Source organism: Thermothielavioides terrestris, chromosome 3 (assembly GCF_000226115.1).
Source record: "Thermothielavioides terrestris NRRL 8126 chromosome 3, complete sequence".
NCBI lineage: Eukaryota > Fungi > Ascomycota > Sordariomycetes > Sordariales > Chaetomiaceae > Thermothielavioides > Thermothielavioides terrestris.
Window position 1 is genome coordinate 79,908 of NC_016459.1, and position 26,254 is coordinate 106,161.

The following is a 26,254-nucleotide window of genomic DNA, read 5'->3' on the forward strand; positions in this document are numbered from 1 at the left end:
GCTGTGTCGCAGCAATCGCGGCGGCACCGGGATCCTAGGCGGGATGCAAACCCCGCCCGCTCCGGGAGCCTGACAAATCGTCAGCTTGAACAAATTATCACGCATTTCTCCAGGTGCAAGACATGGTTCGAGTCGGCTTGAGGGGGCCGTTGCAGTGGACATCGCGAGCTTCAGTTTGAGCGCCGTAGAGGCTGGCCTGGAACGGAAAATTGTTCGGGTTGTCTTTTCACCAAGTCGTGTTCCCGCTTCAGCTGTGACTAACGAATGTCGAACACTGTTGTGTGGCTGCCCCTCGCTGGCGTGTCAGCAGACATGTGCCGACTGTTGATAGGAGGATTCAGGTATCTCGGTACTTTCAGGTAGCCTCCGTTAGATAAGGTAGGTAAGGTACCGGGTAGGTTAGGTAAGGTAGCGCGCCTAATTTTTTTTTTTTTTTTTTTTTTTTTTTTTTTTTTTTTTTTTTTTTTTTTTTTTTTTTTTTTTTTTTTTTGCCTTGGCGGATTGGTTTTCAGGACACCGGCAACAACAATCGCTGTCAAAAATAGCACCCCGTACGCTCTAGCAGGGAGCTGAAGTGGTTAGGTCTCTCGGCACCAACAGAGTGGAGAGGGCAGGTGAGCGACCGGGATCGAAGTGCAGTGCTTGGCCCGGGCGCTGCCCCTCACCGAACGGGCCTGGCGCATCGGGCTGCCGCCCCTCCATCCCACGGGCCACCGGGACTGGCTCAAATCTCTCCTCTGCCGCAGCTCGATAACCTGCACCCAAACCCGCCTCGTCCGAGAGAACGGCAATGGCAGCCTCGCACCTGAGTGAACATCGACATATGCGCAGCGGCAGCCTCAACATCCCACCACATGGCGGCCGCTCCGGCGGCGGCATGATGGGCCCGCCGCACGGCGCCCGCTTCGATGGGCCGCGGAGCCCTCCGAGTAAGTCGCCGTTTGGCCCTCAAAAGTCTGCTGTACGGCGCGCGCCCGTCCCTCGGGGGGTGCCGCCGGACGTCAGGCAGCGGCGACCTCGCCGCGCACAGCTTGCAAGCTCTTGCTGACTCGAGGCCTTGCTCCTTCGACCCGTCTCGACAGACACGTCGCACGTGCCCTGCAAATTCTTCCGTCAGGGCGCTTGCCAGGCCGGCAATGCCTGCCCCTTCAGCCACGACATCAGCGCCGCCTCCGAGACGATATGCAAGTATTTCGCAAAGGTTTGGCGCCCCGGCCGCCCCAAACCCCTCGCCTGGCGCTTGTTTGCGTTTCTGCCGACGGTGGCCGAGCGTTAGTTGCTCAAACATGGTCGTACTGATTCAGCGTGCCTCACGCGGTCACCGCAGGGGAACTGCAAGTTCGGTCCGAAATGCGCCAACATCCACGTCCTCCCCGACGGCCGCCGCATCAACTACGGCAAGAACGGTGTGACGATCGGTGCTCCCCCGGGAGTGACCCTGGGCGTCCGCGTGAACCCTACGACCTATCACCCGCCGTCCAACAGCGCGCTGACCAACTCGTTCCTGCGCGCCGGTTCCGCCGTGCCCCCATACGCCGCGCCAACCTCCGCTTACGCTCCGCAGGACGATCCCTACGGCCACCAGCTGGGCCGGCAGCCGAGCATGGAGAACGGGCTGCCCGTAATCGACACGACCTACAGCTCCAACCCCGCTTCCGCCTACGGCTCCCCGCGCGACGAGGACACGAACCGGCTTGGCCTCGGCCTCTCGCCCGTGAACACGGCGGGTCTCTCGGTTCTAGACGCGCCGCTCCCGGCGTCCTTCGACAGCAACGGCATATCGCTTGCGGCGCGCTATGGGCCGTTCCCGGCGTCGGTACCGGCCAAGTTCGGTCTCGAATCGCCCTCGCCATCTCTCCACGCGGCTAGAGACGGCCGAACGTCCGAGACGCTCAAGATGCTGCACAACTCGGCTTTCGGCAGCAGCGAGCACCTCTCGCCCTCCGCCCTCGGCGCCGCCGACGCAAATGGTTTCGGGAGCAGCCCGTCCGTCGGTTCGGCCGCCCCGGGGTCCGCGTACGGAAGTGACGAGTACTTTGGGAAACGGACGATGCACAGCACCTCGCTGCGATATGCCAAGCCGCGGCTGGTGAGCAGCAGCGTCCCCAAAATCGACCGCGATTGGGAGGCCGAGTTCATGTTCGAGGAGGACTACGTCCCGGGCTCGCTCGCGAACGAGGTCCTGACCCCGGCCGAGAAGGCAAGGAGGGGCTCCAACACCGCGAATACCATGCGCATGACGGACACTCTCGAGCCGGCTGTGGAATCCCTGCCCGCCGGGGCTACGAAGTTTGGCAGTCCTGGCATGGCCGCAAGCCCCAGCCGCTGGGGGCCTCTTTTCCAACGGCACAAGGACGATGATCTCGACGTTGGAAGCCCCGCCAGGTCCATGAAGCACGTTTCGGCGTTTGGCCACGTGGGAAGCCCGCTGAGGAACTCGAGCCTGGCCTCGGCGATCACAGCCGAATCCCGCGCGGACACGGCCGCCGGTAGCGACACACACGGGGAAAAAGAGAACGGGATGGAGTCAATCTCCGCCCTGACCCGGCAGCTCCGAGAGACGAGGTTAGCCGAGGGCGGATCCGGAAGTGCCGGCCCCGGCCCCCAGACGCATCCGACCGTGCCGCGGAGCAGCAGTAAGACGGGCGGGACGGGCGGCTCGGGAGGAGCGGGCATCATCGGGCGGGAGCGCGAGAAGGACCGGGCGCTGGAGCGGCACGTCAGCAGCGGCTCCACCAGCTCGGGCCCGACGGGCCGCTTCGCCACGCCGATCGACGAGGAGGACTCGTCCTTCGTCTTCCGGATGGAGGAGGAGGACGACGCGCAGCAGGCGCGGACGACGCAGTCGCGGGCGGCCCGTAAGCGCGCGTCCGGAGGGAACCCCGGCGTTGCCAGCCCGCTCAGCGGCGTGTGGAGCTATGCCAATGTGGTCGCCAGCAACAGGGGAAGTACCGGCGCCGGCACCAGCGCGAACGGCGGCGGGAAGCCCGCGGCGGGGAGCGGTGCCGTTGAGGCCGCCGGAGCGCGGTGAGCCACGCCGCATCCCAAGCGGGCGAGCGAGCGGGCTAATGGGATGATTGGGACCATGACGATAACGATTTACATTTTGGCATGGAAACGGCGTGTGCATTTGCTTGTGGCCCTTTGAGTTTCCTGGAGGGGGGGCGCACGGTAAACAGCAGGGGCGCGCGCCCCAAGCGGCGGCTCGCAGCTGGCTCGGCGTTGATATATACACAAAAGGGCGCTTGCCCCTGGTCGGCCGGTGACACTGCACCTCATTCTCCTACATCTGGCGGCCCATGTTAGGATGGAGCATCTTGTATAGACGGCTTGCGGCCGGCGTTTGGGCGAGGGGGAACCGGGTGCGGCTCCTGATTCCGCTAGCCAGCCGGCAGGCCGGGCCCTAATGTACTTCACCACGTAGCCATGCTTTTTCATCTATGCAAATTCGAACTGGAATTGGAGAATGGGTAATGCGACGTCAAGTCGCTGATACGTGCGGTTGTCTGCGACGGGCCGCGGCATGGGAAGTGGTGTTTGAAGCGTGCATGTTGCAGGGAGAGCGGACCAGATGCATCGTGTGGAAGGCATCTCAGTTCCTGGGGCGACGGACCTGGGCTTGCAAGAACGGCACGAAGGTAAGGTCACATGGCATCGCCGAATGCTGCAACGGCGCGAGACAGTTGTGTCTCGGCTGACGAGGTGCTCGGGATGCAAGAACCGAGGCGTCAAGAGCACGGCGGTCGAGGGGGAGTTGAGGGATGTGAGAGATGGACACACAACACACCACAGATCCAAGGAAATATTTGTGTCCCAAAGAACCCACGGGAAGAATGCCAACAGCCGTCAGCAGTCCATTTGATACACGCCAGCCCAATGTGACAGATTAAAAGCCATCCCTTCTTCCCCAAGCCGAACAACACCGTCTAATGGACTAGGGAGAGGTGTGGCATGCCGGGTGGTTTGACGATGGTCATGATATTGTACAGGCAAAAAAACAGGAGGCAGGTCTAGTTCGCATCGGGTTGGCTGAGGATATACTCGACGGCCTTGTCAACTGTTGGGGGAACGATGGGTCAGTCTCCAGCAATACGCCACGGGAAACGGATCGCACGGATGGCGCGGATGGCGCGGATGGCGCGGTGAGAGGGCGCGAACGTACCGCTGTGAATCGTGTCCGCATCCTTGTCGGGGATCTCAATGCTGAACTCCTGTATTGTGTGGAATCTGGTCAGCGCTCGCAGCTCGTTTGAATGCCAGCAGGCGGAAACTAACCTCCTCGATGGCCATCACAACCTCCACCGTGTCCAAGCTGTCCAGGCCGAGGTCGTTCGCAAAGTGCGCAGTCTCTGTGATCTACAACGTCGAAGAACGGCCAGGTTAGACGCGGACGAGGACAGGTCGAGGAGAAGACTCGTGGTGGCTGAAGGTCGCAGGAGACTCACGTTGGCAGGGTCGTTGACCTGGGGACGCAAGCGCGTTAGCTTCGTTGCATGGAGACCCGCGAACCGAGTCTGGCAGAGCGTGACGTGTGCTCAATGAAGAGCATCCGGAGAGCATCCGTGGCCGGGGCTGATGGAGGGTGATAAACAAGAAGACGGCGGAAACTCGACCCACCTTGTCGAAGCCGGACAGCAGCTGCTTGATCCGCTCGTAAACCTCGGTCCTGTCCAGGCCGCTCCCGGAGGCGTAGCACCGCACGGCTTGCCAGGCGAGCGGCTTGGGAACGAACGAAGGGGCGGTCCTGGGGAGCGCGACGACAGCTGCCCTTCTCGCGGCGGCGGAGGGGACGGGGCGCATGGCCGTCCGCGTCGCGGCGGCTGCAGATCGGAGAATCGCGGTGCGGAACATGGTGGTTGGCGGTGTTGCAGCTGTGCGGAGGTACGGTCGTCGCAGGGATGGCAATTGGGCCGACTCGGCACGGGAATCGAAGGTGCAATAGACGGTTGACGGGGAGCAATGCTGGAGATGATAATTTTCTCGCCCGAGTCGGGATGCACTGGAGAGCTCGGATTGCTGATGGCTAAAGAGGTCCCGCCAAGACTAATTTCGGCCAATTGTCGGCAATGTTTTTACAACGTTATTACGCAGCCCGATCGCCAAGGCGTATGCACTATCGCCAAGGCGTTTGCACTATCGCCAAGTGGTTAGTTCGCCGGGGGTACGGGGGGCGGCGCTAGCCCCCGCTGGTTAGGGTTCGGGTTATAGTTAGGATACGGGTTATGGTTAGGGTGCGGGTTATCTCGGTTTTCTTTTTTTTTCAATTTGGTTAAGGTTTCGTGAAGTTGTTGCGACGAGTCTTTGCGATTGTTCGTTGTTGATGTTGCTCGAAGTCGTCGAAGTCGTCGTGGCCCCGCTCACCCCCCGTGGCAATTGTAAATACTTGTAAGCGGCAGTCTCCGAAATTAGTCTTGGCGGGACCTCTTTAGCCATAACCCTCGGATTGCCATGCGCCAAGGCTCGGAGTAGCTCGGTGCCCCGTGCTCCGACACGTGACTCCACCGGCCCAGCGTCCTGAGTTCCAGGGGCTGGAATAACTCGGTTCAGAATTGCAGTTCAGTCGGCTGCGACAAAGAAGAGGATTGCTTTTCTAGTCTCGCAGACAGAGGTATTTACAGTGCTTCTACAAAATATGTCCATGACAGTCCCTGGCCTTCCCGACAAATCCCCCATTCCTCTCTCTGCTTCCAGCACCCGCAATTCCTCATCGGTAGGGAGCATCGGCGCGGATGGCCGCGGCCAGCTCGGGTTCCCACTTGTCGCCATTGGCCAGGAGTTTCTCTGCGGAAGGAATTAGCGAATCTGCACGGTGAGAAGAGTGGAAGACTCTGAAGGCTTTGTACCCTTGTTGTAGAGCAGCTCCTCGCGGGTCTCGGTAGCATACTCGGCGTTGGGGGACTCGACGATGGCATCGACTGGACATGACTCCTGGCAGAAGCCGCAGTAGATGCACTTGGTCATGTCAATATCGTAGCGAGTCGTCCGCCTGGAGCCGTCGGCACGCTCCTCGGCCTCGATCGTAATGGCCTGCGCGGGGCAGATAGCCTCGCACAGCTTGCAAGCGATGCATCTCTCTTCTCCCGAGGGGTACCGGCGCAGGGCGTGCTCTCCGCGGAAGCGGGGAGAAATCGGGCCCTAAACAGCGGGCGGTTAGCGCTGGCACGAGCTACGAGATTGCATACGACCGATGGGCGCAAGTCATATTTCTCCCGCGTGCCGAGTGCAGGTCGGTCCGCGACGCACCTTCTCAAATGGGTAGTAAATCGTGTAGCTGTGCCATCAGAGCGTCAGCACGCGTACGCCGGACCTCCTTCTCTCCTTCTCCAAGCTTGGATGTGACCCGGAATTACTCACGGCGGCCTGAAGAACTGCTCCAGCAGGACGTACATGCCCCGCAGCATCTCCGTCATGAGGAAGTACTTCCCGACCTTGTCGAACGTGCTCTCCTTCTCCTGGTCCCACGACGCTGGCGGCTTGAGTCGGAAGTTCTTGGGCGGCGGACCGGCCGGCGTCGCGTAACCTCTCCTTGCGACCAGCACCTGCGAGGGAAGGGTGCGGAGGAGCGTCGACGGCACGCGCACGAGCGGCATCTGGCGCGAGGCCATCGAGACGGCTGAGCTGGCGAGCATTGTGAGGGGAACGGCGGCGATCGATCGCAGGAACGGCGGGGGTTGAGGGACAGAGGGGTCGAGGTTACGGCAAATCGCTGTGTTCGGGATTCGCAGCAGAGCGGGTTGCACCAGTTTTCGCGCAAGCCGAATTTGGCGCAGAGACTCGGACAACCGCAGGATTCGAGTTGGATGGCTGCTGCAGACTCAATTGAGTCGGCCAGGCCGAGCTTGCATCCAGTCGGGACAAAGAGGGAGAGTGGAGATGTGGGAGGCGACTTTCTGAGCTCCGTCCGACTCCGACACAGTGGTCGCAACTTGACGTCGGCTCTTTTGGTCCTGGAGCTTTGGGAGCAGTTCGGGGATTTGGAGCTGGCACTGGCGCGATTACATTTCCTGGATTTTGATTGGCGCAAAGCCGAATGTGGGGTCTATCAAGAGAATCACGTGATGGCAGCAGAAGCCGCCGCTAGCACAGGACGGAGTACGGAGGTGCTTGTTGTTGTTGTTGTTGTAAGCGCTTAACGTCCGATGTAGGGCTATACAGTGGCCCCACGATATACCTATAGCATATATGGACGCGCTAAGCTGGATATATATAAAAAGGGTAGTTCCTCCCCGTATTATCTATATAGCGACTCAAGCCTATAGGGCACCTTGGCAGCGTAGCTACCGCCTTGCTAGCCGCTCCCCTCCCCTCTATTTAGGAGGGTATATAGGCCAACGTTACTAAGACTTTCGCCTATCCTAGCTACTACGATAGTATACGCCTTCCTAGGCTTAACTCCTAGCCAATAATATAGTACGCCAAGCCGTTGGCGTAGCTATAGCAACTTAGAGAGTAGAAGGAAAGGAAAGGAAAATAAACGAAAGAACCTATTATAAAGAGACCCTAACGCTAGACCTAAAGCTATATATATAGGAAACAACAATAAAGAGCGAAAAGAAGTACTATCTACTACTTTATACCTTATATACTATCTCTATCTTCTTCTTCGTTAGCTAGCCCTAGGCCGCTAGTCTAGTATAAGCCTATAGCCTAACCTCCTTAGCCTACCTCCCCCCCTAAGGTAAAACGCCTATATTAGCCTAGGTCGCTATTATAGTCTTATACCTAGGTAGGAACCTACCTACTCTACTAGAGGCTAGGGGCTCTAGCAAGCAGGTAGTTCTAAAGGAATCTAGGGGATCTATAAAGCCTACTACCCCTACTATAGCGCTATTATTCGCTTTATACTTTATACTCTAACTCTATCTCCTTTTTTGTTGGCTAGCCCTAGGCTACTAGTCTAGTATAAGCCTAACGCCTATCTTCCCTAGTACACCTCCCCCCTAGGGCAATATGTCTATACTAGCCTAGAAGGCTACTATAGTCTTATACCTAGGTAGAAACCTACCTACCCTGCTAGAGGCAGGGGCCCTAGCAAGTAGACACCTCAAAGGAAACTAGGGGATCTATATAGTATAACAATAATAAGGCCTAAGCAGAGTTAGCGTATTTAGACACTAGCTATAGAAGCTAAAGCCTTAGCTAGAGACTAAGTTGTAATCTAGAATCTATAAGGTTGTTGTAAATCTATAAGGTCATTGTATATTAATAGAAGCCTATTTTTATTATAAACTCCTAAAAGAGCTTTAGCTTATATATTAAGTTCTATAGGTATAGCCTTTTCTCTATTATATCTAAAGGCCTTTGTCTATCCCTCTACTTATCTAACTATAGCTATTCTAAAAAGTATACTAGTATTCGTTAGTAAAATACTAGGTGTTCTAGCCTCTTATCTTCGCTATAGTGCCTATAAGCTAGTTTATAGTCAATATAGTTATATTAGCGATAGTACACTATAAAGTCCCTATACCCTATTTATATCGTTAGAAAGTAGTATAGTATTCCCTAAGAGAGATACTCTAGCTCTAGTAGGCACCTAACGTTGTACTCTAGTTCCTAGGTCCTATAGTGCTACGATAGGCCTTATTATAGCTCGCTCTATTGTCTAGCCCTAAAAGCCTTTAGACGTTTATATAGATCTATTTTAACCCTAGAGAGTATAGGTTGGCTCTCTAGGTCCTAGTCCACCGAGGCCCCCGCCTTAGTAAACCAATCTACTATCTCGTTGCCTAGAATGCCTATATGCCCTAGGCTCTATTTAACCTAGACCCTACCCTTATAGGCCTCTATAGCCTTATAGAAGGCTAGGAAATAGGCTTATAAAGTCTTAGAAGCTATACTATATAGGTACTAAATCGCCCCTATATTGTCGAGGCAGACCTAGATCCGGTCCCTAGATGCTACTACCCGCTAGACCGTCTTAAGAGCTCTCCTCGCCCTAAGGGCCTCTATATCGAATACCACTGTATATAGGTTAAGGGAGACGTAGCTAGAGTCGACTAGTTCCTTTATGTCGCCTACCTTAAAGACTATATAGCTATATCCTAATTTCTATATACTATTGTCTTTTTCTAGCAAGCTATTAGAGAAGGCTATAATATCGCCTAGTAGTAGTCTCTACTACTAGGCGTCGAAACGCTTAATAGCCTTCTTTTTATCGAGCTCCCCTATAGGATCTTCCCTATAGCCTAGGGTAAAGTGAATTAGGGGAATGATAGGCCTATCGAAGAGGGGGAACTCTAGTCCTATATATTAGAGCTAGGTACATAGGCAATATACTATACCTACCCTACGTCCCTGCTATTGGGCTAGGATCTCTATTCTTCTAACTAGGGGATAGTCCTTATCTACTATATATAGGCGGAAAGCAAAGTAGAGCTAGGCCTCCTCTAAGGCTACCTCTACTATTAATATACTTATATCTTAGTAAAGAACCTTGTTTAGCATAGTACGCTATACTAGGAAGGTAGCCTTTATAGCTATATTTATAACCCTTTGAATCGCCTTAATATAATATCCTATATAGGCGAAGGTTCTCTCCTTCCTACTATAGACCCTACTATATATAGGCTTAGTACACCTACTATACTAGTATTCTATACTATATAGCGCTATAGGGATAATTACCGTTATTATAGCTTTTTATAGTATATAAGTAGGGAGCCTATACTAGATATTAGCGAGGTTATATAAGTAGCGCGCTACTTTCTTAGCCTTTGTATATCGTTTATAGATATACCTCTTAAAGGTAAGACGTCTATTAAACTATACTTTAAGCTATTATACTACTACCTAAAGTAGAGGGCCCCCCTCTTTAGGCTCTAAGGCTATAGCTAGGTATATCGTTAGATAGTCGTTAACAACAATAGGAAGATTCTAGGGGTCTCGTTGTCTTATAAAGTAGATTAGCTCCATTTTATCTATAGAGAACTATACTTTGTTGTAATCGCTCTACTCTAAGACCTTTTTAACTATATCCCCTATATCCTATATATTCTACTATAGGTCCCTCCTATAGTTGAATTGTACTAAGCTAACGTCGTTGATATAACTAAACTAAAGGGTAGGTTTAGCTTAGAGGAGCTTCGCTAAGTAGAGGATATAGAGGATTAGGGACTAGGGGGAGCCCTAGAGGGTCCTATAGAGGATAAGAAGTTCCTCTATATACTCTCCATTAATCTAGGCTCTAATCTTCTATTCGCTAAAGAAGGATTCTATAAGTCGTATAACACTAAGGGGCTAGCCTTATTCGTATATATAGGCTAATAAACGCCTAGGTAGGAGGATATCAAAGGCGCTCTAAATATCGAAGGTAACTAGGGTAGCTACGCCTCCTATCGTAAGCTCCTACTTAATATTGTATATTAGGTAGGCGGCTAGGTCGGGTACTAACCTTTGTAGAAGGGCACTAATATATTAAGGACTTAGAATTTTAGCCTTAAGGGTATAGAGGGTTATTCGCTAGGCTATAACCCGCTTAAGGCCCTTACTTAGGCAAGAGATTAAAGCAATTAGCTAGTAAAATTTAGGTATTAAAAAGTCCCTTTTACCTAGCTTTAGAATAAAAGACACCTCTATAACCCTCTATAGTTTTGGGTAGTACTATAATACAATACATTTGTTAAAGAGGTCTATTACAACCCTACTAAATACCCTCTAACAGCTCTTTATTAGGTGTACTATAGTTTTATCAATGCTAGAGGAGGTGCTTTTAACTCTAATAGTATATATAGTAGCTTCCTCTAGCGAGACGTTGCCTAGGCACTGGAGCTTAAGCTTCGCCTTATATAGCTACTAGCCTTTAAGGGGGTCGCTATCTAGATTATCTACTATATTGAAGCGCTCTAAGAGGGCCCCTATAATATAGCGTACTTTATACGCTAGGTTATAGATAGTCTTTTCGCTAACCTTGATTAGGGGGGACCTCCTATTTTATACCTATTTATACTAGGTAACTACCTTATAAAGTTCTAAGTCTATATAAGTATTGTCAAGCTAATCAATCTAATATTGCCGTTTCGCCTTTTTAACCACCTTGTAGAAGGCCCTCTAGGCCTTTATACACTCTTTATAGTCGTCTTTATCGCTAGGCCCCTCGGCCTACTGCTACTCGGCTATCTTCCACTGTCTCTAGGCTTCTTTGTACTCGTTGGTCCACTAGGTAGCACTCTTGCCGCCTAGCCTATAGTAGACCAACGTAGCTATAAAGACAGAGTTCTAGGCGCTACTAAGCTGCTCTATAAACTAGTTAATCGCCTTATAGTCCCTATCGGGGATGTCCGTTACGCTCGGTAGCTAGTTTAGCGAGTAGCTTAGTACCCGTCTAAATAGGTCGAGGTTAGAGTCTAGGACCTAGTACTTTGGCTAGAGCGGGGGCCTATCGCCCTTGCCTAGGACAATAGTTAAGAGGGTACGATAGTTGGAGCTAATAAGTAGGTTGTAGTCTATAAAGGTCTAAGTAAAGGGGATATTGCTAAAAGCGAGGTCTAGGACGTACCCCTACTTATAGGTAGCTATTCCTAGCTCTTCTATATATAGTATCCCTATATCCTATAACTAGCTAGCTAGACGTTGCCCCCTATACATTGGGTAGGCAATGCTAAACTCCTATATAGGATCTAAGGCGTTAGCATCCCTGCCTATTATATATCTTATAGTAGGTTTAAGGCTATATACATAGTCGATCGCCTCTAGTGTATCTAGCTAGTAATAGAAGTTCAAGAAGTCAATGCCGTTGACTTATACCTATAGTATATTATAGGAAATAGGCTATTATAGCAATGCCTAGATATAGTATACTTTCTATATATAGGTAAAGACTTATAGTCAGTCCTTAGCAGTCTCCTAGGTCTCGACTAGGGCGAATATATTGTATTCTAGGTATATCTTTGTCCTAGAGCTAGGCTACTAGCAGGGCTCCTATAGGTAGATAATATTAGCTTAGTTATCCTAGCTAACGTTGAGGGCGACCTTATATATATCCTAGCTACGTTGTATATTCGCCTAGATAACCTAGAGGTCGTAGGCCTACTTAGCGTTACTTATCGGCCTAGGTAGCTAGCAAGCTACTTAGGGCCCTAAGGTTATATTCGATAGGGACTGTATTAACTATATATAGCCTACGCAGGGCCCTAATTATAATCGTTGGTTGTACCTAGGCCTAAGCCTAGGCTTTTTAATTAGAGGCTAGTAGCTCCCCTAAGCCTAAGGGCTTAGGTAGGCTTAGTTCCACTAACCGTTGAGGGGGCTTAGATACGCTATATATAACCCCTTTATTGGTATTTAGTATAAGCGTAGGTATAGCTGTAAAGCACTCCTTGCTCTACTCTTTGTTAGGGCTCTAGAGTCTCTTATTAGCGTAATAGGTTGTTATTTCTATATCTTATAATTAGTTAGCTTTAGCAAAGAGATAGCTTCTAGCCGCCTTAACTATAGCCTAGGCCTTCCTTCTAAAGGGGACCTAGTGCCTATTCTTATAGGTAGGCTTAGTAGAGTAGTCTTTATAGCCTAATATAAAGGGTCCTAGATAGTTAGTATATTAGATAGGTGTAATACGTTCGTCTATATAATAGTCAAGTCTATTGCTATACCTATTATAGTGTAGCTAATGCGGAGAAGTGCCGTAGATGCGTAGAATAACAAGATGTAGATTGATGATAGTGGTGGATCGAAGATCTGGGCGGTAGTGCACTAAGAAATATATATCTATAGAGCAGAACATATATATGTACACCGCCTACCCAAATAGGCCTAGCGTTGCAAAGTCTACAACGTAGGATATAGAGCACCTTTATCTAATCTACGTATATAGATATATAGGTTATATAACTCCCTTATTCCTCCTACCCTATATTAAGTCTAGGCCTATAGGAAAAAACGGCAATGCCCTCATTGCCTTACCTATCTAGATCCTCTATATCGTTAAATACCCTTTAATCGAGTACTACGACGTAGGGCTAGAGGCATAGTGCTAGATTGATCTGGATAGCGATCAACTAGCTTCTTCTATATCTTGTTATCGCTAATAGGAATAGGGTTCTTACAAGGCTAGCTACGTTTACAAGCCGGTTAAGATACCTGATCAGGTATAGGAGGCTCTTCCTAAGAGATTGGGCGATCTAGATAATCGCCTTTACAAGCCTAGTATTCGTCGATTAGGCGCTACGTATAGCGTAGCTTGTATATAATTTTTTAAACGCTCTCTTCTTAGCTATAACCGGTCTATTTGATCAAGTATTTGAGGCCTTTGTATGTAACCTTGTAGTCTAAGATTATATCAACCTTATATTTATCGCCTAATTCGTTGCTATTAGAGAAGCAGTCTAATTAAGAGTCGATAATTAGGCTAGGAGATAGCGTATTATAGCTAAAAGGATCGTCTTCCTAAGGAGCTAGGTGAAGGTAAATAACGGAAATGACTAGGTAGATACCTATATTAGCTAGGAGATCTAGTTTATATACTAGATGCCTAACGTAGCGCTTAATTAGAAAAGGCCCAACATGCTATTGCAAATACTTCTAGGACAGGTTGCCTAGGAGATAATAATTATAGTATAGATGTAAATAAACCTTGTCGCCTATATTGAACTCAATGTTACAATATTTACTATTATAACAGCGTTTAGTATATATTATAGCGAAGTCTATACTTAATTAAGTATCCTAATATAGAGCATTTTACAAAGCTAGAATAGTAGCTAGCTTAGTAGTAGCTTAGTTAGTAAAAACTTCTAAAGGCCTAGGAAGCTTAAAGCTAAAGAGCTACTTATAAAGCAAGGATTTAATAGCTTTAATATAAGCGTTATTAAGGTACTATTGTAGAGGTATAATAATATCTAGCCAATTGCCTTTAAGGCGCTCAAATATATAGAAGCAGATTATAATTTCTATAGTCTAGTTCTTATACTTTAAAAGGCTATCCACTTATAGGTAGTAAGATATTGTTATTAGCAACTTAGTACCTAAAGCCTTCTAGACGCTTTGCCAAAGGTCGGAAGTAAACTTGCGATCATAGTCGAAGATAATCGTAGTAGGTATACCCTAGTCGCTAAGAAGCAGTTAGCGAATTAGAATATACCCCTATTCCTAAGCCGAATAGCTAGAATTGCCTAGAATAAAGAGGGTACACTTCAATGACTTATAAAATACTATAAACAAGCTATCGAAGTGGTTGTAGTTTAGGAGCTACTAGGGTAAACTAGTAGCTAGGACCTTTAGTAGGCCTAGAATAAAATCGATAGCAATAACGTATATTGGTAAGGTATTAGATAGTCGAATTGGTTAATAGTTGCCTAGTTTAGAGCAACGATCTATTATATTAACTTGGTACTTTAGGTATAGTTTAATATACTTCTTAACGTTATAGGTTTTATAGGCTATCGATACACTTTATAAGTCGTATAATATCCACTTAGTACTAAAGTAGTACTTCTTATCGTAGGTAGCTTCTAAGATAGTTTAAATTATATTGTAAGATATATAGAGTAAGTATAATTCGTTGGATCGAATATTATAGAGAAGGCTATCTATAAGGATAAATAGGAGGCTAGGCTAAGAGAAAACCTTACTATTACCCTTAGTAGTTGATTCGACGGTAAAATCTTTAATAATAGCGGCGTACTTAGCGTTATAAAAGTATATAGCTATAAAGCGAACTTAAAGGTCGTTATTTAGCTTCGCTTTTATAAAGGTAAACTAAATGTTGTCGAGGACTACGTTGCTATTACCAGAGCTATTCTTATAGTTTAGATTATCCTATAGGGCCTTTAAACGGCTAAGTACGTCAAGTACTAGGTTTAGGCGGCCTAGAAGGTAATAGATCTCTAAGTTGTATTACGAGAGGTAAATAGAGACGTTGATAAGCCTATAATTAGTTCGCTTAGTAGACGATATATCTAAAATAGTCTAGTTAACAATACCTTTTATAGAGGTGTAATTAGTAAAGACAACGACAAGCTTATATAACAAGTAGATCGTAGTATATAGTTTCTTAACTACTTAAACAAGGTAGACGACCTCCTATTTAGAAGGTCTATACTAGAGTTCCTCCTTAGTAAAGTATCGGCTTAGAAATATAATAGGCCAAACCTAGGTTAACGGGATAACAGTCCTAGGCTTCTACTTATAGCTATTAACGAGGTAGAACGCTATAACGCCAAAGCTATACTCTAGGCATCTATCAATCTATAAGAAGAGGGTCTTGTCAAGGTCGAAGTGAACTAAAATAGTAGGGTCTAGCTTATAGATAGTATCCTAGATAGCTTTGAAAGAGGCCTTTTTAGTAGACGTCAGTTTAAAGGAAGTCTTAACGCAATAGGCAGCGCGCTTACTAGGGTTACTGTTTTCCACTTAGCTAGTTGCTTAGCCTTTTGTAAGCAGCGTTGCCTTATAGTTCTAGAGAGGCTCGATAAGCTATATATAATATAGGATCAGATAGCGTAGAAATCCTAAGGCGCTAATATACTACTCTAGAGCCTTTAGGTTATTAGGGAAGGCAAGGTTCTAGAAGGTAGCTATATAGTGCTTAGTGTTAGTCAATCTGAATCTATCGATATAGAAACTGAGTAGCTCTATACTAGGATATGCAATATAAGATTTGGCGAGAGCGATAGAGATATTCTTCTTCTTAAAGAGGCTAAAGACGGTTTCTAGGTACTTAGTGTACTAATCTACAATGTCGTTGAAGATAATAATGTCGTCGATAAATATATAGGCGAAAGAGGCGTAAAGGCGAAGCAACTAATCTATAAAGCGCTAGATATATATAGGAGTATTATAGTAGCCTATTAGATATACTTTCAGCTATTCCAATCTACGAAGGCTAATTAGAGTAAAGCGATTATAGTATAGAGGATATATATTAAATTAGTAGAAGAAGGATATAGTATTAATAGCGGTAATGAACTTTTTGCTTTATAGATATACGATAATGTCCAATTACAAAGGTAGAGGGTAGTTGTTAGGTACTATAACTTTGTTAAGAGTATATAAATCGATAACTATATAGCCCTTGATCTTACTATAAGAGATATGCTAAATGATAAATACCAAGTATACGAAAGGAGTGGCCTTTATAGCCTATTCGAAGCGCTTTTACTAGTATAGTTCGTCGAAAGTAGCGTTAAGAACTTTATAATCGCGAGTGCTTAGAGGGTATTAGCAGGTATAGATCTTCTGATATTACTAGCCTTCTACGAGAGGCACTTGTATTATATCCTCTTTATCCTAGACAACCTAGCCCTTATCTTTCTATAGGCGGGGATAACGTTTAACGATATTAATAAATCGCTATACTAGCTTACGATCTTAGATATATATATATATACCCTCTAAAGTGAGTATCTCTAGTAAGTCGGTAGGTATCTTAAGGCCTAGAGTCGAATGTTTCTCTAGCACTACCGGCTTATAGTTATTAGACTACAATTCTAAGCTAAAATTGCACCTATTAGTATAACTATCAGTCTCTAGCGTAGGAGGTGTATTACGCCTATTGGTAGAATCTAAGCATATAGGCTTAGGGCCTAGATTACACCTATTGGTATAGCCTTTAAAGCTAGGATCCTAGATCGATTAGCGCAATATAGGCTAAGCAGGCTAGCTCAGTAGGTACACCAATTGGTATAATGTAGGTCTAGATTCGGATAAAGTAGTTAGCTAATACACTATATCGCTATAAGGCGTCGATAGCTCTGGCGAATCTTGCGAAGATGCTAGAGTCTAGGACAAAACATCGTTTACAAGTTGCGTAGAGTCTCCTAGAATAGTATAAACTAGGCTATATATATCGAATATAGTTAATACGCTAGGGCTAGTGTACTAAACGGCTATCTAAACTAAATTAGAGCTTATAACGGTAAATGATATAGCTATTAAAGCAGTCGCTATAGTTAATACTATAAAGGCTATCTCCTAGGAATAGGCGATATAACTACTATCGTTAGTATCTTTGATCTAACTAATAGGGTAGCGCTTTAGAATAGTAAGAACTCCCTTAGTTAGGTTCTTAAGAGCTACTACTTTAGAGGTCTTAGCGTTGACAACGGCGTTCAATATAGTAGAATAGCGAACGTTGAACATTATAGACTAGTCTATTAGGAGAGGCTTATATTCTATAGCAACGAACGCTTCCTATTTAGGCTATAAGGTGACAGCGCGTATAGTCTTGACCTTATATACATAGGGGAACATCCAAATGTATATAGCGAATAGTATATCGAATCCTTCTAGGATACTATATAGACTAGCGATCTTTATACTATAATCGATAGAGGCCTAATATGGATCTAGGAAGTTAGCTCCCAATAGGAGGTTGGCGAATAGCTTATCTATTATCTAGGCAGACTAAGTGAACTTGAGGAGTACTAGGCTAATAGCGGTGACGCCTAGTAGGTAAATGACGAAGGTTGCCTACTAGGTAGGCAAGGTCTTTCTAATACTACGAATTCGGCTATTATAACGCTTAGTCGAGTATTTAAGAGTACTTAGGAAGGTCTTGTCAATAATCGAATAGCTAGTACCTAAATCAAGGTAAACTTTTAAGTCTTTATAGCTAGGCTAAGCGTAGGCCTTAATATACAAGTAGGTATAGGCGCTATATAGGCTATCAATACTTAGGTCGGCCGCTTTAGGGGCCTTTCGCACTTCTAGGTCGATAGCGAAGTCTATAGCTAGACTAGAGCCTTTGGCAAGTAGGATATCATCCTCTAAAGCGTCCTTAGCAATAGCGATTATACCCTTTAAGCACTTAATAGTACTAGAAGCGGCTACTAAACAAGTTTTTGGATATTTAAAGAGCTAGTTCTAGGAATCGAACAAGGTATCGCAATATCTATAGGTTCAATGGCCTAGGTTAGTTTAATTAGCTCAATAGCGGCAAATGCTTTTAAGAACAATTGTATTACTATAAATACAAATATATACATTAGTAGCAAGAACTATATTGAAGGTCTAATAGTACTTATAATAGGTTAGCTTCGAATTATAAGCTATATAGGCAATATCCGACTTATTAGTGTCGTTAGAAACTGTTATAGACCGGGCTGTACCTGGGCTAGGTATATAGGGCTACGCCTAGGATCCGTAGCGGCTCTGGGATAGACCTGTGGCGGGCCTGCCTTGCGCCTAGAATAACCTTGGTCCGAACCTGTCACGGCAAGGCAAAACAAGTGCTGGATGACTCGCAGCGGAATTGATCCTTGATTGACGAAGACTTCAAGTCTGAGGAGAGAGAGAGGAAAACTAGCAATATATAGGTAGAAAACCGTGCTCAAATACCTTGGGTGGTGCGCACAGACAATTTGCAGTGGGGCTACAAAGTTTGTGCGCTGCGGGGTAAGACGCGGTTCGCCTTATTAGCGCGTTTTTCCTTATCGGCAAGTCAACCCCTCCTTCCCAATCCGGAAGTCGACTCGAATCTTGCAAATCCACCAACTCGGGAGGTCACGTGAGTGTGTGGTCACGTGACAGGTCTGTGCGCAAGTCATGTGACGGTGGTCAGCGTGCTGTGCCGTCACAGAACCTACTTCGCAAACCTCTGAAAAACTCTATACGTAGAGACTGTAGCCTATACTTCTCCTTTTTCCTTCTTTAAGGTAGTTGAATAGAACATTGTACATTTATCTATAGACGCTATAAGGCTAGTACATTACAGTTCAACTACCTTCGCGTAGATAGAGTAGCTATTACTTCTAGGCGTAGATGAGAGCAGTACACTAGGCGTCTCGACGCTAGTACCGAGTAGACTAGACGCTACTATAAACAACTTAGACGTCCTATAGGTCCTAGACCTAGATTAGGTCTATAAACACTTCCAACTCTTGTAAGAGACGATCGTATATTAGAACGTAATTATTAAAGAACTTTATATAGCCTAGATTACTATAGCTTAGGCTATAAACGCCTTTATAGTAGTTAACGCCCTAGCTCTAACGACTAACGCTATAGCTCTAGTAGCTCCTTAGATATAGTAGAAGCGCCTCTCTATAGGACAACTCTTCGACGATAAAAAGGAGCTCTTCGCCGTTTAGAAGGCTATAATAGTGTATATCCTAGTAGTAGACTAGGACTTTATTAGGGGCCTTCGCGACTAATAGGTATTTATTTAGAGGAACCTTAGCTAGGGGGTCTAGGCTAAGGTCATAGCCTTCTATAAGTTGGGAGGACCTAGCTATAACTACGACTTAGAAACGTTTCTTAAGTATTTTGCAATAGTCTATATAGACCTCTATAAATAGGTTATAGCCTTAATAGAGCTAGATATACTTCGCTAAGGAGACAACGAGCTATTCTCCTCTTTTATTATTCGCTTTAAGGTAAAGCTATTAAAGGCTAAAGGACTTAATTAGAGCAATGAAGTATAACTTATTAGACTATAACGATACCTCTTTTTAAAGTTGAAGTATATTGCAATAGGATAGGGGGTCCTATAGAACGACTATACTATAGCTATTACAAAGTACTATAAGATCGCTACTGACCTAGAGGCCCTCTATCTAGAGGAATAATATAAATGGTCCTAAGGTAAGCGACCTAGGCCTAATATAGACGTAGAGAAGGATATAGATAGAGATATATCGATAATTAAGATTAATATAACCTATATTGCCCTAGCCTAGGAGGAAGCTAATAAAGGTCGTAGAGGAAAGTAGTAGTAGAATAGAGGAAAACGAAGTATAAGTGTACTATAGGCGAAATAGGTAAATAACAAAGTATATATAGTATACTAATAAGCTAGAGCTTATATCCATTGTAGGCGCTAAGGCCACTTTGTAGCTACTTGTCTCTTTGCCCTAGCTAAGAGACTAGCTCCTTAGGTCGATATTAATAAGTTGGAGGCTAAGGAATAGGTAAAGGAGGACTCCCCCTCTAAGGAGGAGGAGAGAAAAGAGTAGCCCCTATACAAAGTCTTGTATAAGAGCTAAAAGGACCTAGCTATTTATAAAACAAGTTTATAGAGATTAGAGAGAGAATAGATAAGCCCTCCTTTCTTATCTCTATTTTCTTAAACTCCTCTAGTTTTATAAATATATAAGTAGATAATAGATACTAAAGCTATAGAGCTATTAGTAAAAGAGTATATTAGAGGTTAGGGATCGAGTAGGTAAGCTTATTAACTTTCTATACCCTAGGTATAGTAGTTAAAAGGGTATAAATTATAAAGAAAATTATATATATCGCCTATATTACAATAGATATCGATAAGTAGATCAGTGCTACTATATTTTATATAGTCCTAGGGCTAGCCTACAACGTTATATTAGGGCTCCCTTAGATAAACTACTATAGAATTGTACTAGACCTAGCTAACAAAGTCTTTACTATTAATTCGTAAAGTGGCCTATAGGTATATAAGTGCTCTTTATAGTAGAAAGAAACTAACACTACCTTAGTTATAGGTATAGTATTTATAGGTATAGCCTATAGGGTATAAAAGAAGAAGTCTAAAAAGATATAAGATATATTCTTTATTACTAATATCTATAAGATAACTACTATATTAGGAGTAGCTATCTCCTAGCCTAATACTAACCTAGACCCGAAGGTCGCTTTACCAAAAGAGCTATATAACTTCGCTAACCTCTTCGACAAAGAGAAGGCGAATAGCCTACCCCTTTATCAAAGGGAGGCCGATCATTATATCTATCTTAAGATGGGCCTAGACAGAAAACCTTTTGAACTCCTATAGGGACCCTTATACAATATACTAAGGGACTACCTCCTAGAGATTCGAAAATAGATTATAGACCTATTAAATAAGGGATAGATCTAGGTAAGCTTTTTATTAGTAGCCACCCTAATCCTTCTTATAAAGAAGCTAGGAGGAGGATAGAGGTTCTATATAAACTACCGAGCTTTAAATAAGATTACTAAGTAGGACTAGTACCTACTCCCTTTAATTAAGGAGACCCTTCGGTCCCTAGCTAGGGCCAAATAGCTTATAAAGCTAGACGTTAGAGCTATATTCTACTATATCCGAATAGCCAAGGAGGATAAGCACCTTATAGTGTTTTATATAAGGTTTAGACTATTTAAGTAGCTAGTCTACCCCTTTAGGCTTATAGATACTCCTACAATGTTCTAGAGATATATTAATAATGCCCTTAGTCCAATGCTAAGAGACTATATAACAATATATCTTAACGACATTTTAATATACTTAAATAAGAGCTAAAAGGACTATATAAGGAAGGTATATAAAGTTCTCTAAAGACTAAGGGATATAGGCCTTAACCTAGACCTTAAGAAATATATATTTATAGTAAAAGAAGTTAAATATCTAAGGTATATTATAGAGGTAAAGGTCTATATCTACCTCGACCCTAAGAAGATCAAGGCTATCTATAAATAGGAGGCGCCCTATAAAGTCTAAGGAATATAGAGCTTTCTAGGATTCGCTAATTTCTATTGCGACTTTATCTTTAACTTCTTTAAAAAGGTAGCCCTACTAGTACGCTTTACCTATAAGAATATCCTATTCTACTAGGGCAAAGAGGAATAGGAAGCCTTCGATATACTTAAGGCTATATTTATATTAAAGCTAATCCTTGCTTAGTAGGACCCTAAGAGAGAGATAGTTATAAAAGTAGACTGTTCCAATATAGCGCTTAGTAGGTGTTTATCCTAGTAGAGAGAGGATAAGGTTCTCTACCTTATAGCCTACTATTTTATAAAGCTAAGCTCTACTAAACGTAACTATACTATCTACAATAAGAAGCTACTAGCTATTATCTTTTACTTTAAAGCTTAGTTAGTAGAGCTCTAGAGTATAGTAGCCCCCTTTACTATTTTAATCAACTATAAGAACCTTAAGTACTTTACTTAGCTATATCTAATTAGTGAACGACAGGCCTAATAGGCCAAGACGCTCTCCCTATTTAACTTTGAGCTAAAGTACTAGCTAGGATCCTAGGCCTTGTGCCCTAATATACTCTCTTAATATAAATAGGACAAGCCTAAAGATAGCTAGTATATCGTCTAGCTACTCCCTTTGATCAAAGTGTACTAGACTAGTGTATAGGAGGAGGCTAGGTTACCTATAAGAGAGACACTCTTTAAGAATAAGTAGCTTACTACTTTATAGGATAAGGGTATTATCGAAGACGAGTATTATATTTACTAGCTCTAAGCCGTTTACAACGGAGCCTAGAAGTTTCTAAAGGAGGCAAATATAGTATAGACCTAGATTGTAGACTACTCCTTTAATATATAAGGTGTACTCTAGTTCTATAGCCGTCTCTAGCTCCTTATATAGGAGCCTTTAACTACTATAATTATCTAGTAGATCTATAACTTAGCTATATTAGGATACCTAGGGTATAATAAGCTATTTAAAATACTTTAGAGAGATTACTACTAGGACCTTATATTATCTAATATAAAGTAGTTCGTTAAGAACTATAATTAGTGCTATTAGAGCAAGATCTTTCGATAGCTATATCAAAGGCTTTTACAACCTCTACCTATCTTTAATTACTTCTAGAAGTAGATCTCTATTAACTTTATAACCGACCTCCCTATAAGGGATAAGGGGGTACCTAGCTACTTTATAGTGATTACCAACTACTTTTCTAAATATATATAGCTCGAAGCAATATATTTAATAGGAGTAGAAAAGTACGCCTTTCGGTTCTATAATATATAGTAGCGCTTCTATAGGTTCTTAACTTAAATTATAACCGACTATAGGTTGGACTAGCTAAATAGGTTCTAGATCGTACTATATAAGGCGATAGAGGTAGAGCAGCTTCTATCGACGTCTTACTATCCTTAGACGGATAAAGGGATAAAGCAAGTCAATTAAGAGGTATAGGCAATCCTCTAGATCTTCGTTTCTTTTATATAGTACAACTAGCCTAAATATCTCTTAGCTTACTAATTTACGTTTAATAATAGGGACTTGTCTATAACCGGAGTAAGTTCGAACTACCTTTTCTATAAGTTCGATATAAGTCCTATATAACTTATTATAATTCTAATAGTGCCTATAGCCTTTCTAGAAGGCTATACTACTAGGTTCCTTCACTATCTAAAGAAGAGAATAGAGTAGACCTAAGTAGCTATTGTATATACGTAATAGCGGTAATAAACGAATATAAACCGCTCTCGTTGCTTAGCTAAGCAGTTCTAGGTTAGGGATAAGGTATAGCTCTCTCTATATAATATAAAGACGAACTACCCTAGTAAGAAGCTCAACTAGCTAAATGCTAAGTACAAGGTAGTTGTAGTGCCTACCTCCCTAATAATAATGCTTAATATACTAAATAGCCTATATCCAACCTTTTATATTAACCTAGTCAAGTAAATAGCCTTCGATCTACTCCCTTTATAGAAAGTTATAAATAAGCAACTAGACCCTATATAAGTTATATCAGAGGAGGATATTCCCTAGTAAGATTATAGGGTAGAGGCGATCTTTAAAGCTTAGAACACAAGGGGGAAAGGGAACAACTACGACGTATATATTAAGTAGATAGATTATAATAAACCAATATAGGAGCCTTTAGAGAACTTCTTAGATACTACTACGCTTAACGAGTTTAAACGAGAATAGGGAGATATATAGTACAATAATAGGCTAGTATTGAACTAGAGGAGGAAAGGGAAATGTTATATTTATATATAAACTACCCTATAAAGACTAACAACTTAGATAAATATAACTACCTAAGTATAGGGAAACTATAATATATCTAAGTCTAGTTATTCTCCTAAAACTAAATAGAATATAGCTATATATAAAAAGAAAACAAAATATATAAGCGGCGCTATCTACTCTAGCTCTATAATAGGTCCTATATCTAGTAGATCCTCCTCCTTATCCTTAAATAGGTATATAGGCGAGGCGGGTATATGTAGAGGCGGAATAGGTGTATAAGGGGTATAGGGCAAGGGCGGTATACACATTTAATAAGCGTATAAAACATCCTCTATAGAGAAGGATAGGCGTCGCCTATAGTATAGGTTATAAGGGGATGTATATATATAGGGTAAGTAGCGGGGGCAGGACCCCTAAAGGGTATAGATAGGCGAAGGGGAGGTAAGTATAATAATATACTCTATAAAGTATAAATTCGTCTTAAGGACAGTTGCTTAAGATTGTACTATAGTATAGATAGCCTTTGTAATACGCTAGTTCTCCCATTAGGAGGAATTGAGATATTACGCTATATACTCGATAAAGCGACTATAGTACTATATAGCGAGATTGTCCTAAGGAACTTAGTATAGAACTAGGGCTCTTCGCTAGCTTAAGGTCGAAGGCGTAGAGGAGATGACTAGAGGCGCGTTAAAGGCAAAGGCGAAGTATATTAGGGATTAGTATATAAGGGCTATACCAATTGTACTATAGAAGCTATATATAAAGGCGATAAATAGCGTCTTTAAGATAGTATAGCGGACTAGCTTGGTTTCAGTTTTCTTATAAGTAGGCTCTATAATAGCTTTATTGTCAATATAGAATTTGATTAAGCGTTTTAAGCTAGTGTATAGAGAGGAGTTAGTCGCCTAGAGTATTAAATCCTAATAGCACTTAGTGTACAACTTAGTATACTCTATATAGCTCTCTCTACGTCTTTGGATATATTTAACGAAGTTACTATATATAAGCTGCTTAACGTAGTTTAGGTAGACGTCCCTTTCCTCTTTAAAAAGGGCGTTATCCTCGTTATCTAAGTCGCCTTCGACAATATAGCTATTAATAGCGTAGTAAAAGGAGTTATTACAATTGTTATAGTTCTATCTAAGATATTGTCAACTTCTAGCCTAGGGCCAAAGTAGACCTAATAAAGGATAATATATATTATAGTCCTAGTTGTCGTCTCCTCTAGGACGGCGTCCCTCTCTATTATTACTAAGCAAAGCGACTATAGCCGATATTCTAGAGGGTATAGATAAGAACGAAGTAAATAAGTTCTAAGAACGTATTACTATTGTAAAAAGAATAGAAAGCTACTATATAGGTTAAAGCGAACAGATAGGATATATATAGGATATATATATAAAGGAAATAGTAGGAAGCTAAATATATATAAGGAGAAAGAGTTATAAGAACGAACTAAGTATATAGTAGGTTCTTATTAGGTTTATATCGAAGTTGAGGTAGTAGCGTCGTAGATATAGAATAGTTATATAAAAAAACGACGAATATTGCTAATAGGGCGTAGAACAAAGATACAACGAAAATAGCGAGAGCAATATAGGCGTTGCTATATATAAGAAAGTTAAGAAATAGGTATAAGATAGAGACGAAGTAGAAAGAGCCAATATATAGAGAGGATAGAGAATAGAAATACAAAGGAGGGATAAAGGTATATAGTAGAAGCGAGAAGAAAATGTAGGGTACAAAGTTTATAGGGGAGAAGGGGGTTTTAATAGTATAAGAGGGGGCTAGGTTATATATAATTAGTAAGCACGCCTAGTACAACGTAGTTGCGATATACAAATATATACGAAGCGGGGAAAGGCCAATTAGCGACTTGCCAAGGCGATATAAATAAATAACTCAAGTCTAGGCAATAGAACAACTATAAGCGGCAAGGCCTTAGTAGGCAACTACGCTAGGCTACCCTAATAACGAGGCAAGCGCTATACGACCGAGTAGCAGGTGCTAGCGTCTATCACAGCTAGCGCTATACCGGACCCGAGCTACGTTCGATATAGCGTTATATATACTCCAATTTAGCCGCCCAACGGGGCGGGGGGGGGGGTATATTATAGACTAGGCTATACCTAGGCTAGGTATATAGGGCTACGCCTAGGATCTATAGTAGCCCTAGGACGGACCTATAGCGGGCCCGCCTCGCGCCTAGAATAACGTCAGTCCGAACCTACTTCGCGAGCCCCTAAAAAACTCTATACGCAAGGACCACAGCCTATACTTCTCCTTTTTCCTTCCTTAAGGTAGTTGAATAGAACATTGTACGCTTATCTGCAGACGCTATAAGGCTAGCACGTTATAGAAACGGATAATTCGCGATCGGCCTTAGCTTCGTTATTAGCTTCTAAATCGGATAACGTCTTCGAATCAGCGTCGTCGATAAGGTATATACAGTCTTAGGCTCGATCGTCACGCTTAGAATCACAGTTATCTAGGCGGCGTTTACTATCTTAATTGTAATCTCGGTTATAGCAGTCATCGTTATAGTTATAGTTGTAGTTCCAACGGTTGTCGCTATAGCGATTAGCACGTCTAGAGAGCTTCTTATCAAACTTAGTATTACCAAAAGTAGTAGACTTGTTAACAAGCGAAGACTTTTTCAAC

General features: G+C 43.8%; 3 protein-coding genes across 3 annotated transcripts; 1 reads left to right on the plus strand and 2 right to left on the minus strand.

Annotated features, from left to right (window-relative positions):
- Positions 1–694: 694 nt before the first annotated feature.
- Positions 695–3,065, plus strand: THITE_2116305 (uncharacterized protein). Its single transcript, XM_003653711.1, has 3 exons — positions 695–929; positions 1,083–1,201; positions 1,328–3,065. Exons 1-3 carry the CDS (start codon positions 791–793, stop codon positions 3,029–3,031), a joined length of 1,962 nt encoding a protein of 653 aa, XP_003653759.1. The 5' UTR covers positions 695–790; the 3' UTR covers positions 3,032–3,065.
- Positions 3,066–4,001: 936 nt separating this feature from the next.
- THITE_2116306 (uncharacterized protein) lies at positions 4,002–5,044 on the minus strand. The gene is made up of 5 exons (XM_003653712.1): positions 4,618–5,044; positions 4,446–4,463; positions 4,276–4,356; positions 4,163–4,211; positions 4,002–4,057 (listed from the first exon to the last, which is right to left on the minus strand). Exons 1-5 carry the CDS (start codon positions 4,798–4,800, stop codon positions 4,011–4,013), a joined length of 378 nt encoding a protein of 125 aa, XP_003653760.1. The 5' UTR covers positions 4,801–5,044; the 3' UTR covers positions 4,002–4,010.
- Positions 5,045–5,514: 470 nt separating this feature from the next.
- THITE_2116310 (uncharacterized protein) lies at positions 5,515–6,960 on the minus strand. Its single transcript, XM_003653713.1, has 4 exons — positions 6,355–6,960; positions 6,244–6,271; positions 5,844–6,135; positions 5,515–5,781 (listed from the first exon to the last, which is right to left on the minus strand). The coding sequence occupies exons 1-4, from the start codon at positions 6,627–6,629 to the stop codon at positions 5,705–5,707; spliced, it is 672 nt and encodes a 223-aa protein (XP_003653761.1). The 5' UTR covers positions 6,630–6,960; the 3' UTR covers positions 5,515–5,704.
- Positions 6,961–26,254: the final 19,294 nt, after the last annotated feature.

Bases quoted from the DNA above. Each gene is read 5' to 3' on its own strand.
- THITE_2116310 (XM_003653713.1), bottom strand. From the start codon at position 6,629: ATGCTCGCCAGCTCAGCCGTCTCGATGGCCTCGCGCCAGATGCCGCTC. The intron at 6,136-6,243 runs GTGCGTCGCGGA...CCCGCTGTTTAG, and splicing joins TTTACTACCCATTTGAGAAG to GGCCCGATTTCTCCCCGCTT. The intron at 5,782-5,843 runs GTACAAAGCCTT...TTCCTTCCGCAG, and splicing joins GGAGCTGCTCTACAACAAGG to AGAAACTCCTGGCCAATGGC.
- THITE_2116305 (XM_003653711.1), top strand. From the start codon at position 791: ATGGCAGCCTCGCACCTGAGTGAACATCGACATATGCGCAGCGGCAGC. The intron at 930-1,082 runs GTAAGTCGCCGT...CCGTCTCGACAG, and splicing joins TGGGCCGCGGAGCCCTCCGA to ACACGTCGCACGTGCCCTGC. The intron at 1,202-1,327 runs GTTTGGCGCCCC...CGGTCACCGCAG, and splicing joins TATGCAAGTATTTCGCAAAG to GGGAACTGCAAGTTCGGTCC.
- THITE_2116306 (XM_003653712.1), bottom strand. From the start codon at position 4,800: ATGCGCCCCGTCCCCTCCGCCGCCGCGAGAAGGGCAGCTGTCGTCGCG. The intron at 4,212-4,275 runs GTTAGTTTCCGC...CACACAATACAG, and splicing joins TTGTGATGGCCATCGAGGAG to GAGTTCAGCATTGAGATCCC. The intron at 4,058-4,162 runs GTACGTTCGCGC...TTCCCCCAACAG, and splicing joins TGCGGACACGATTCACAGCG to TTGACAAGGCCGTCGAGTAT.